Source organism: Notothenia coriiceps, unplaced genomic scaffold (assembly GCF_000735185.1).
Source record: "Notothenia coriiceps isolate Sejong01 unplaced genomic scaffold, NC01 NC01_scaffold00031500, whole genome shotgun sequence".
NCBI lineage: Eukaryota > Metazoa > Chordata > Actinopteri > Perciformes > Nototheniidae > Notothenia > Notothenia coriiceps.
In genome coordinates, this window is record NW_011364201.1 from 32,277 (window position 1) to 45,827 (window position 13,551).

The window sequence follows — 13,551 nt, forward strand, 5'->3', positions numbered from 1 at the left end:
CGTTTAGTTTATTTAATAAAAGAGCACATGTTCAATGCGAAAAGTGACCGTAGATAGATTACTTCAGTTGCGATTTGGCGCTATATAATAATNCCTCCACGGATTGGCCCATTTAGTTCCGGGTACGTGCTTTCGTAAGCACGTACCCGGAAGAATCAAATGGATGATGACGTTTCACCAACGAGGCGTTTTGGGGAGGTATTTTCTGTGTTAGAGTTTTACTCGCTACAGGGTGTACTTTAAGGGTTTTGACTCTGCACACCGTTTACATGCAGAAAAACCTTCATAACACACAAGGGGACGGGTAATAACCGGAAAAGCATGACATGTCACCTTTAACTAATTAAAGGGGTCACCAGACCTTCTCTTCACCAACACACTAACCTCATGTTCCCCTCTCTCTCCAAGTGAGGTTCTTACCCTCATTACCTCTGCCCGTCCTACCACCTGTCCTCTGGACCCTATCCCCTCAAACCTCCTTCAGACTATCGCTCCTGATATTCTACCGTTTCTCACCCATTTCATCAACACTTCTCTAACTTCTGGTCACTTTCCAAACAGTCTCAAGGAGGCAAGAGTAAACCCTCTCCTAAAGAAACCCACTCTCAACCCGTCTGATGTTATAAACTACAGGCCTGTCTCTCTCCTCCCGTTCCTGTCTAAAACACTTGAACGCGCTGTCTTTAAACAACTCTCCTGTTATCTCAGTCAGAACAACCTTGATGATCCGAACCAGTCTGGTTTCAAGGCAGGTCACTCCACAGAAACTGCTCTCTTCGTTGTCTCTGAGGAACTGCACACGGCTAAAGCAGCCTCCCTCTCCTCTGTCCTCATCCTTCTGGACCTGTCTGCTGCATTTGACAAGGTGAACCATCAGATCCTCCTTCGCACTCTCCAAGAACTTGGAGTTTCAGGCTCTGCACTTTCCCTCCTCACCTCATACTTAAGAAACCGCACCTACAGGGTAACTTGTAGAGGATCGGAGTCCGACCCTTGTCAATTAACTACAAGGGTCCCTCAGGGCTCTGTTCTCGGTCCCCTCCTCTTCTCCCTGTACACAAACTCGCTCGGATCTGTCATCATTAGCCTGCATGGTTTTTCATACCACTGCTACGCTGACGACTCCCAATTAATTCTGTCTTTACCCCGCTCAGAGACCCAAGTCGTCGCACGCATCTCTGCTTGTCTAGCGGACATCTCTGCTTGTCTAGCAGACATCTCTCAGTGGATGTCTGCTCACCACCTCAAGCTCAACCTTGACAAGACTGAACTGCTTTTCCTTCCGGGAAAAAATTGTCCCACTCTTGACCTAACAATCAACATCGGCCCCTCTGTTGTTTCCCCGACTCAGACTGCAAGGAATTTGGGTGTGAACCTAGATAACAAACTGTCCTTCACTGCAAACATCGCTGCTACAACCCGCTGCTGCAGATACACGCTTTACAACATCAGGAGGATACGTCCCCTCCTGACCCAGAAAGCGACGCAGCTTCTGGTCCAGGCTCTCGTCATCTCACGCCTAGACTACTGCAACTCCCTCCTGGCTGGTCTACCTGCATGTGCCATCCGACCTCTGCAGCTTATCCAGAATGCAGCAGCTCGTCTGGTCTTCAACCTTCCAACATTTTCCCACACCACGCTGCTCCTCCGCTCCCTTCACTGGCTTCCGGTAACTTGCTAGAATCCACTTCAAGACACTGGTACTTGCAGTCTTGAAGTGAATGAATCTGGCCCTTCCTACATCCAGGACATGGTTAAACTGTGCACCCCAATACGTGCACTCCGCTCTGCATCAGCCAAACGGCTCGCTGCACCCGCATTGCGAGGGGGACCGAAGTTCCCATCAGCAAAAATACGTGGGTTTGCTATCCTGGCTCCAAAATGGTGGAATGAGCTCCCCATTGACATCAGGACAGCAGAAAGCTTACACATCTTCTGGCGCTGACTGAAAACTCATCTCTTTTGACTCCACTTCGAGCGATAGAACTATTAACAAAGCACTTATATACTAACAAAGGACTGGCTTATCTAAAGCCAGTTGAGTAGCACTTGAAATGGTATGGCTCTATGAAACCTGATGTACTTATATGATTCTGTTTTCTTCAAGTTTGTATCTTCTTGGTAGAATGCACTTATTGTAAGTCGCTTTGGATAAAAGCGTCATCTAAATGCAATGTAATGAAATGCGGTCAAAACATGTCAGATGTGTGCAAATGTTTACATATACTATACATTTTCACATTGATTAATGTATTTATACTTTTTGGTAGTGTAAGAATTATAATACTGTTGGATCCTACATTGAGGAAGGACTTGACTGATGAAAAATTGCTTGCACAAAACATATTTCATAATGACGTTCAGAACAAAAGACACCTGTTGACAAAACATTCAATAATTTCAAGAACATGGAAAAACGGTCTCATACTTTGTCTTGTACTCATTTAAAAAATGACAAAATAAAGTCAACAGACTATTCTTTCAAACAAAACATCAACCTTGATGTAGAGGAGGCACTCACAGCAAGAAAACTGTTGAAATTGTTGGGGAAGACATTTTTAACTTATAAACAAAAATATATTTCTGAAGCAGACACATTAGAAATCAAGGGTTTTACATCAATTCATATTAGGGAAAAGATGAATAAATCTTTCTTCTTTGTCATTATTAGTATATGTCACATTCTTCCTCATATATGGTGGTATTGGATAAGGACACTTGGGTGATTGCATCACAACAACACACAGGCACAGGCAGATTCCCCAGAGTGGCAGCCTGCAGACGGGTTACAGTCTGGTTCAAGTGAATGTTCTGAAGCCAAATCAGAACAAGTAGCAACTAGCTGCATTCACACACACTCACAGACGAGCCCACGCAAGAGTATTAGCAGGGTTCACCCAGGGGAGTCTGGAGAGGAAATGATTCTACAAGCTGTTCCCAGGATAATACGTTGGGTCCCCGTGTGTGTGCATTGACACAAACACACAGGCGGTGGGAACTGTGTTCAGCAGCAGATAGAGAAACTCAACTCCCAATGGTATTAAACATTTCAAACACTTCACACAATTTTCCCTGGAGGGTATACTGAGGCCTGCTGTACCACACAGAGTGCAGATGGAACCTGTGTATTGCACAGTAAAATGGGAAATTAAGTGCAGAAGTAGCATTTTAATGGCACACTGTATTGTGCTGTGTGCAATCAGATTTTTGTGGAAAATAATGTATTGCCAATACTGTACTATTAAGCATCTTCCTCATTATGATGACTGTATGAAGTTGTATTACACAACAATTATTAATTCACCGCAGTAAGTCTGGACTCATCATTCAGAGGAACATCAGAATAGCTTTACTATGATAATTCATTTGTCGCTGGGTCCCTCACACAATGCTACATTAGGCCTCTAATGTAGAGGGGCTCCCAAAGGCTTCATTCAAATGAAAATGGTCTGAGAGGGTGTGTCAGAGTGTCTGCTCATACAGCTGTGCTAGAGTGAATATCGGAGTGTGAAGGTGAGAGATCCGTTTGTGTCTGTCAGTGACTGTGTGTATTCATGTGTGTCAATGCTTGTGTCCTGGGTATGAATAATATCAGCCCACGCAGAGGTTAGCACACATATTTGCCTACAAATGCTTTAAATGTAGCATTTTTTCTGACTGTTTTGGATGCTTGTTGAATGATGCAAGCAAAAAAATGCTTTACATCAAGCTAGCGCATCAGACTACTGAATGAGAACAGCATATCTGATGAATCTCTAGTTGAACTGAAATAAGCTCTGCAGAGGATGGTTAATAGACAACTGCTATTTCATCCATCCCAGTCTGAGCGATTGCTACGTACGAGCAGGCTACTTTCACACCTCATTTACTGAGTCTCCTAGCATGCTAGATTCAATCACACACATACACCCACGCAAAAATCGCTCGTGCACAGGTATCTGCATTCACACACACACACACACACACACACACACACACACACACACACACACACACACACACACACACACACACACACACACACACACACACACACACACACAATATAGGATGACCTACTGTTAACATTTTGACAGCATTCAAGCCAATCATTTACAGTATAATCAGTAAATGGACAGACGATTATATGGATGGACAGATTTATTTTAAAATGTTTAAAAATATAACATTTCGAGAGAGAGAAAAAAACACTAAGATGCTTTTTTACTTGCAACTACTCCAGTAAAAGTGTCCAGTGACTGCACAATGCAATCAACTAAAATGTCAGAGACAAGTGGCCCATGATAGCGATTGGGCCTTTAACTGCTCCAATCAGCAAATGGTGCTATGAGGCTGTCAGGAAGAACCGGCAGCACGTTGGAAGAAATTGTGTGTTCTGGTGTGACAGCGGGAGACAGCGCAAAAATGTTGGTCTCAGGGAGAGAGGGTGATCTTTCAGTAAGAAGTGGAGAGGTTGCTTGGCCTTTTCAGATTCAATCAAAGCCATTCAGTATGACGCTGTTATATAAGCACTGGTGTTCACCGAAGGAGGAGACAGCAGGATATCATTTGGCCTTTACTTAAGATGAAGGATAAAGCTACTTCAGAGATTCGGCCTTAATCATCATTACACCGTTCTTATTTCAGTGATTGCCACCACCACGAGAGGAATTGGAGAGAAGAGAAAAAATATGAAGTGAAAAAAGAGTAATTACAAAGAGAAAAACTAAAGTTTGAAAGGTAGGGGAAGTGATGACAGAATTACAACAGGGAAAACAAGAATATGAAGAATTACAGAAATACAATATTCTAAGGAGAAAGGGGAGTAAAAAGTATCAGAGAGGACAAAAAGATGAAGAAATGAGACCTCAGACTCAAGGAAGAGTAAAAAGGACACTTTTAAAAACATCTTGTTGAAAAGATAATATGCCAGGTTTCTTGGTTAATGATTGAGCTCACAACCATTGCCAGAATGGAAAGTTTATAAGTAGGTCTAGAAAAGAAAAAAAAGGGAAAGTGTGTGTAGAGAGGGGCAGGAAGGGGAGAAGTGGAAAGAGAAGATATGATTAAGGGTAAATGGGGGACAGGAGCAACAAAAGACAATGATAAGTAAAAGTAAAGCACCCTTATCTTCTTTATGTAGGTTAATTGACTGAGGAATTCATGCTTAAAAAGATATAATTCAATTCAATGCATGGATGTGAGGAGTGAAAAGGCCGGTAGCATATGAGATGATTCTTAGCATGCACACACACACACACACACACACACACACACACACACACACACACACACACACACACACACACACACACACACACACACACACACACACACACACACACACACACACACACACACACACACAGACACACAGACAGACAACGCTAGTGTGTCATCCTAGTATATTTCTAATTATCAGTTAATTGTTATTCCCTATCATTAGGAGGGTGGTTTTTTAATTGTAATGTAGCCAAGCAGAAACCCTACCTATACATGTGGGGGACAATTAGCCACCTCCATTAACCCCTGGTTAATTACAACCACCATCGCTGCTTCCCACAGCACTTTCCCACTTCTTTTTAGCCCTCTTCTCTACCCCCGGGCCTTCATCCCCAATTTCTGCCCTCATTTCATTTAGTTATGACTTCGAAATCTCTACAGATTGTTGGAATCAAAAGTACATCTGTTGTGAACTGGACTGGCTTCTTCTTTTTTTTTTACCTAAAAGTTTGGTTTCATTGTAGTTTTATAGGTTACCATAACCCTATATCAGCCCTCTTAGCAGTCTTTTTTTTGTCCCCTATTCTGTTCTTTCCAAACCATTTTCCTCAGATATGAGACTGTGAATCCTAACAGGGAAGATAAACAATATTACTTGATGGTTAAAAATGATTGTGAAAAATAAACCAAAGACAAAAAAGAGGAAGCTAACCCCTGACATACACATACAATTGTCGTATTCAATTTCCCTCTTTTCTTGTGATTATCCTTTTCTACTTATCTGCTTAAGTTGCCTCAAATGTACAAAGTTACAGCCATACTGCTGAGTCCGATGGCAACAATAAGTGTTTTCAGCCATGATATGTTGACAGTTGTTCAAATATTCTATGTCACTCACCACACAAGAGAGATAAGAGCTACATTTAGGTCCATTTTCATAGAGCAGACACACATATGCTGCAGATCCAGTGACCAACATTGAACCCTCTTCAACGTTAGCAAAACTCAACCCTCAGTTTAGTTCTAAATCATGGAATTGTACAGAATAACAATATAATTGTGCAGAATAACAATATGATTACAGAATTAAATGTAGGTTTCAGTAATTTATCTTGCACATTCATTTCAATTGGGCAAATGAGCTGTGGTCACTCAAACCCTCCCATGTCCCCATACCCTCCGTGTCACAGAGTTCTACTATCCTCTAGGCTCAATGTGTGTGTCAAGGCTGAACTTGGACAACTCTAAAATAATTGGGACAAAGTAAGGCAATTTTTAAATAGCGGTTTCTGTTTAGTTGTTTTCCTTTCTCTTTTCTCTGTATGTGTTGACTAAAAGCAGAGACTGGGCATGCCTTTTGTACATTTTTAGAGGAACATTGTGATCAAATCTAATAGTATGTTGTCACCCTAACAGTTCAAGAAACAATAAGTACAAGAAAAGTAATTTAAATGATGGAAAACGCATGTCTGACAGAGACAAACATACAAAGAGAGAGGGGGTCAAAAAGAGAAATGGGGAGCGAGAAGAGAAAACAATGTCCATTGTTCCATTAGGGAAGACAATAATGGCTGATAAAACGAGGTTGCTAAAGAGGACACAATGGTCCGTAATTGACTCATTAGGGAGAGAAGAGAATGAACTGCACTAATGAGTGCAGTATGAGCGCTGCAGCTAAAATGCTTGGTAAGCAAAACAGACAGGCATTACGTTTATTAAATCTAGGCAAAGCAATATTATTAGTTTGAAGAATGGGATAGTACATCAGACCAAAGGGACAAGAACAAAACAGTAACAAAAATAGCAAAACTCAGCCGTGCCTAATTATTTTTAGTTTGTATTTATCAGTGGTGATGTATTCTGTTTGATGGTACTTCTGGCTGAAATGGGTCAACATGTACTGTGCATACCTCTAGGTGTTCCAGGATATACGGTGGGTTGGTCATACCCAGCCTCAGCATGGCTCCTTCAGGGATCTCCTCCACCAGTCTCCACAGCAGTGTGGGCAGGTCTGTGCCTATGTCTCTCCCGTAGGCACCTGTGTCTTCACTGGTCAACCAGATCTCACACACTCCCTCTGGAAAGAGACAGGAAAACAAGAATTGAACATGCTTAATATCTAACTTTGTTATTTTATAGTTTTGAAAAATATATCAAATTAGCTTGATCTGTAGTATTCTGACATCTTGCGAGTCAGTTGATATGCTTTATCAGTGGTGATACAGATTGTTCATACAGTATGCTTCTCCATAAACAAACTGACCAGTATATTATCAATTGATAATGGCTCATCCAACTGTACCTGCAGATACACCTAGTGTTTTTGGAAGCAAGCAGCTGATAAGCACGCGTCATTTGTTTGGAAGAAACCAATCATTTATGTTGCCTTTGAACGTGTAATCGGTTCTAAGAACTAACTCTTGTAAATAGCCTTTTTTTACACAGCTTATTTATTGATTACCTAAATGTCTAAAAAAAGGAATTTGTATTGATAATGAGCATGGCTTTCTTCAGGTTCAAATTCCTTTTTTTAGACATTTAGGTAATCAATAAATAAGCTGTGTAAAAAAAGGCTATTTACAAGAGNCCACGGCACTATCAGAAAGTTGCTATCAGAAACAATGCCCGACTGTTTTGGACGTAATATGGTCGGTGTTTACATTAGCATCGCTAACACTCAGAGCTAACCTGTACTGGAGAGCATGTGTGTGAAGAAGCAGGAAATCAAAAGGAACTCACCTTGTGGTATAACCGGCAAGAGAGAAAGCCTTTGAGCTCCATACTGTTTCAGAAATAATCCATGATACGGCGTTTCATCACCGCAGTATTTAGTTTAGACGGTAGCTGCAGGATCCCGCATGAGCTCAGCCCCCTCCTTTTTTTTAAATCAATTTTTTTTTTTTTAAAGCTTTATACCCCAAATCAGCACTTTTGAAACAGGAAGTGAAATAGAGGGATATGAGGCATGGCTAAAATGGGTGATCTCTTTGGTATTTTGAGCAAAACACTTCATAGACATGTTTTTTATATATTTGTATATATCTGAGACCTATGCTATTGCCTAAGAATAGCATGATAGGTGACCTTTAAATTACATTTTTCCTGACACCTTCACTTCTGTTTCTTTATGATTGCAGGCAGCTTTTTCCTTCTCCATGGTGTGGAGTGTGGGTGGCAGCTGTGACTCAGACAGCAGAGAGAGGTTTAGTGAGTTCTTCAGGGTGATCGTGTCAGGAAAAGCAGAAAATCCTATCCCAGCCTCTGTGGGAAAATGGGAGTGTCCAATGGATGACAAAGGGCTGGTGTATGACTATTACTATGAGGTAATTTGTATAAACATAATTCAGAGATGTTTTGCTTTTGTTTAAATCAGTAAATCATTGTATCTCTTCAACAGTTTAAAGGAAGAGGCCGCTGGATTCACTGGAATGATAACATAAAAAATGTCAACCTGGGGGACAAAAACACCAAAGTGCAGGAGATCATTGTTCCCACCATAGATACAGTTCGCTACACCTACCTCATGGACCTCTGCATCAGATACGGAGTGTTAGTATTCTTGTGTCACTGATACATACAAGTGCCTTTTTGTTTTACTTTGACATGTACCATATAAGCTGTTTTCAAAATGGTGTGTCTAACTCACCCTGGATTTATTTAAATTGGATTTTATTTTTACACCTCTCCTCTGTTTTTTCTAGGCCTCCCCTATTTGTTGGTCCCACTGGCACTGGGAAGTCAGTGTATGTAAAAGAGAAGCTGCTGAACAACCTGGACAAAGACCAGTATCTACCCTTCTTTATAAACTTTTCAGCTCGCACTAGCGCCAACCAAACTCAGGTCAGCATTTAGGAAGCAAGGATAGAAGAATTTCTTGCAGAGTTTTTGGAATCACTTGAGAAGCATTATTAGATGTCCTCTTTTAAACAAAAAGACATGGCAAAGGTTTCATTTTATATTTCATTTAATTTAATCGTTTATTTGAAGCAGGACAGTGCACATTGATGAACACTTGTGTAAATGAACCGGATTTGAGCTTTTAGCTAATTTCCATCCGTAGTCCCGTCACATACAACATATAAGAACAGGAAATTTATATACATAGCAAAAATAAATACATGATATGCAGGAAGAGCCTGAGCAGCATACAAGCATTTACCACATGGCAGTACAATGTAGCAGCTATGATATATAAAGTGCAAGATAAGATAAAAGTGATAATTAATTTTAAAAAAAAGTTTATATTTGACTCTTTATTTGTTGCATATACTAGAGTATCATCATGTCCAGATTGGATAAGAGAAGGAAGGGAGTGTTCGGGCCCCCCATGGGAAAGAAGTGTATCATCTTTGTGGATGACATGAACATGCCTGCACTGGAACAGTTTGGAGCGCAGCCACCTGTGGAGCTTTTTCGGCAGTATATGGACCATGGAAACTGGTATGACACCATCCATTATTAGATACCACTCTCATATCAAAAGGAAAACAGGAATAACTGATGCATTAAGATGAGTCACTCACTCATCACTTACCTCAGCCACAACGTAGTCTCAATATGCATTACATTAATGCACACAATGTTCATACTGCTTACTGCACATATTTCTTGTTTCATATTTCATATTTTATATCCTATAATTCATTCATAGCATTCTATTTCCATGTAAATTACTGCTTTATTTTATTGCTATTTAATTATTTTATTACGGTGTCCTTAAAGATTTTTTGTTATAGATTTCTTGTTTTATATTTGATGTATGCANTGCAGAGACAGACAGAAAGATGCATGTGGTCATTCAGAGAGTAAAGATGGTGTTTGGCTAATTGGACCGTTTGTGTGTGTGTGTGGACCGTTTGTGTGTGTGAGAGAGAGAGAGAGAGAGAGAGAGAGAGAGAGAGAGAGAGAGAGAGAGAGAGAGAAAGAGAGAGAGAGAGAGAAAAAACTGTGTTTTAAAGACATGCATAGGCTAGATAGATTAAAGATGATGACAGTATAATTGTCCGGAGTGAAAGAGTTTCCGAAGCTCATCGTCATTGACATTAAGATGCACTAATGGTTTCTGGAGTCAGAAACATCAATCAATCACACGTGATCAGATCTAAAGGCTTACACACACGAATGCACTCAGTCACCCACACTCTATACAAGAATGCATTCAGGAAGTGATATTCATTTGCTTCAGTATGCAGTTAATGGAATCATATTTCACCTTCTTCAGATACTCAGTAATAGCTTTGTTCATTAAATGGTCTTTAGCATTTATTAACTCAATGTATTTTACTTTAAATGTAGGCTCTGTTTTAGCAATGTCACACTTAACAGACACAGATACCCATCAAGTGTTCACCCCTTGAGATCTTCACTGGAGGTAAAGCTTTATGCAGAGACGTGTTATCTTCAGCCACCATTGAGTCATAATGACTGAGTGTCTTTGTTTAGCAACATACCATGTTTGATTTGCTACCTTGTCACACATCTTTTGTATCTTTTTAGCCTGAAGGAGGGTGGTGATGGTCAATTCCCAGGTCAGCTAATGTCAGCTTGCCAATTCATCTGCCAGTGTCTAACCCCGCATGCATCATCTGCATCCCAGGAGTGAGAATATTCCTACACCCACTGTACCAACAGCATCACTTCCTACGTAACAGTTCTGTCCCAGAATAATGTTGGCAAAGTGCTCTCCTAATACAGGGCCAGACCTGCAATAAATTGGCATAGGAGCTGAATTGGTTCCTTTCAAAACAACATTCCTGTGATTCCAAACACATATTGCTGCCAAGTGAGCAAGCTTGTGTACTGCCTGCAAGGAAATGCATCTTGTGATCCCTGTGCTAATTGTGTTTTGAACAGGGTGATGCTTTGGAAAATGGTCTGGTGTTTAGTCAAGGCCACATATATATACCTATATGTCCAGATAAACTCAATAACATGCCCAGTTATTCCCCCCCTGTGGCCTGCTTCTCTGTCCCTTTTGTATTAGGTGTGCCAATGGAGTTATTGTTGGCCACAGAAAGAGAAAAGGTGGCCGTTTCATCAGGAAATGTTAGCGTGCTCTCCCTTCACTATCTGCTCTGATACACACTACACAGCTGCTTCCTCTGGTTTTGGTATGTGTGCAGTGGAGAGAGGGGTCACATGGTGCAGGGTGAAATGCGTCTGTGCATCAGTCATGGCAAGATTACTACAAACAAATTATTCACAACAGGAGAAATGTTTAAACCTAAACATTTCCATTTGATATTGTACTTTAAATGTGCAATGATTGTCAAAATGTATGCGTTAAAATAGTAGAAAGCATAATGTCAAGACAACAATTTCAATGTGGGTATCGTTTTAATTCAAGGTGCTCTAGTAAAAAGGGAGTATGTGCTCTGCAGGAGTATCCTTAAGCAATCAGGATACTGAGCGTATCTGTTTAGTCGCTGTTCTGTAGCTTACCCTGACCTCTGGCTGATGTCAAAAGGAGACCATTTAAGAACATATCAGTAGTATATGACTATTGCAGTAATACTCTTACAAACTGATAATTACAAGTTGTATCCCTTGATATAACAGCAAGTTTCGGCAACCCTTCACCTCACCATTTTTCCATGTCACGTTATGATGAATGTTCATGTTGGAGCAGTTGTAAACAAGGGAGGAGAGCAGGGCACTTTCCCTAAAAGCTAATAACATTCAGTGAACTCTGACACAGCAGCACCAACACGGTCCCAGGAGGAGGGAATAAACGGCAGATGGAAAGAGGGCAGGACAGGAAGACATTAAAGATGAATTTAAGCTTCTCTTCAGGTCTGAGCTTTCAGGGTTGGGGCTATAGATAGGTAGGGGGGAGATAGACAGAGAGAGAGAACAGGCACAGCTAGGTGTGTGTAGAAGCCGCATTTTTTTTCTTTGTCCAAGAATAACACCATCAGCATGTCTGACAAAAGTCACACACATATCAAATAATCATTACTCCAAGTATCTGCCACATACTTGTTTGTTGTGTGGTTAAATGTGTGTGTGTGTGTGTGTGTGTGTGTGTGTGTGTGTGTGTGTGTGTGTGTGTGTGTGTGTGTGTGTGTGTGTGTGTGTGTGTGTCCGTGCATGCATTATGCATGCACGGACACACACACACACACACACACACACACACACACACACACACACACACACACACACACACACACACACACACACACACACACACATTNAATAGGGAATATAAACAGCATGAATATGAATGAATGTGTTCCTGTGTCTGCAGTGCATCCACAGAGACGTGAAGCCGGAGAACATCCTGATCACCAAACAGCAGGTCATCAAACTCTGCGACTTCGGATTCGCCCGGATACTCAGTGAGTATGTACTAAATACACAAGGGTAATCACAAGACAAGACACAGCTGGGCAGGGAAGGCAGAAACACAAGGGCAACAGGCCCAGTTCCAAACTGCCCCCTACACCCTACCCCTCCGTTTGCCGCTGTATTTACTCCCTCCATCTGACAGGAGGGAGCCTCGTTGAGCTGTGAGTGGGAGTGGGTAGGGTGTGGTTTGGAATTGGGCCAATGAGACAATCAGACAGGAAGGAAAACACAGACAGGAAGCAACTGCAGACATTAGAAAGGGGGTGAACACCTTTCAAAGTAAAACGTGAAAACAAAGACAGATCTTGACAGTTATATATATCCTCTGTGTCCCCCAGCGGGCCCCTGTGATTACTACACGGACTACGTGGCGACGCGCTGGTATCGGGCCCCCGAGCTGCTGGTGGGCGACACGCAGTACGGCGCCCCGGTGGACGTGTGGGCGGTGGGCTGTGTGTTCGCTGAGCTGCTGTCGGGGGTCCCACTGTGGCCCGGAAAGTCTGACATGGACCAGCTGTACCTGATCCGCAGAACCCTCGGTAAATATTATTTTATATTAAAGGTCACCAATCATGCAAAATGCACTTTTTTATGTCTTTTATACATAAATAATATGTGTCCCCGGTGTGTCAGGGAACTCACGCAGCGCCAGAAAATAAAACCCCCTCTCTTTTCCTCCGTACCCAATCTCTAAAAACGGGGGTACAAGGGAGCTGATCCAGATTTGCGTCCGATATGACGTAATATCTGAAATGTGGACCCACGGCACTATCAGAAAGTTGCTATCAGAAACAATGCCCGACTGTTTTGGACGTAATATGGTCGGTGTTTACATTAGCATCGCTAACACTCAGAGCTAACCTGTACTGCACAGAGCATGTGTGTGAAGAAGCAGGAAATCAAAAGGAACTCACCTTGTGGTATAACCGGCAAGAGAGAAAGCCTTTGAGCTCCATACTGTTTCAGAAATAATCCATGATATGGCGTTTCATCACCGCA

The 13,551-nt window shown here is 41.7% G+C and overlaps 2 protein-coding genes across 2 annotated transcripts in view; one reads left to right on the forward strand and one right to left on the reverse strand.

Annotated features, from left to right (window-relative positions):
* The window catches only part of cdkal1 (CDK5 regulatory subunit associated protein 1-like 1), a gene marked incomplete at its 3' end in the record, with an annotated part of 132,645 nt that overhangs the window by 25,601 nt on the left and 93,493 nt on the right, over positions 1-13,551 (reverse strand). Inside the window, exon 6 of the mRNA XM_010788027.1 lies at positions 7,113-7,279. Coding sequence (XP_010786329.1) covers positions 7,113-7,279 — 167 coding nt within the window. The remainder of the gene's footprint in view (positions 1-7,112; positions 7,280-13,551) is intronic.
* LOC104960073 (dynein heavy chain 12, axonemal-like) lies at positions 8,345-8,828 on the forward strand. The gene is made up of 2 exons (XM_010788026.1): positions 8,345-8,525; positions 8,600-8,828. Exons 1-2 carry the CDS (start codon positions 8,358-8,360, stop codon positions 8,771-8,773), a joined length of 342 nt encoding a protein of 113 aa, XP_010786328.1. The 5' UTR covers positions 8,345-8,357; the 3' UTR covers positions 8,774-8,828.

Excerpts from the sequence above, each read along its gene's own strand:
- LOC104960073 (XM_010788026.1), top strand. The coding sequence starts at position 8,358 with ATGGTGTGGAGTGTGGGTGGCAGCTGTGACTCAGACAGCAGAGAGAGG. Across the intron at positions 8,526-8,599 it reads TGTATGACTATTACTATGAG|TTTAAAGGAAGAGGCCGCTG; the intron begins GTAATTTGTATA and ends TCTCTTCAACAG.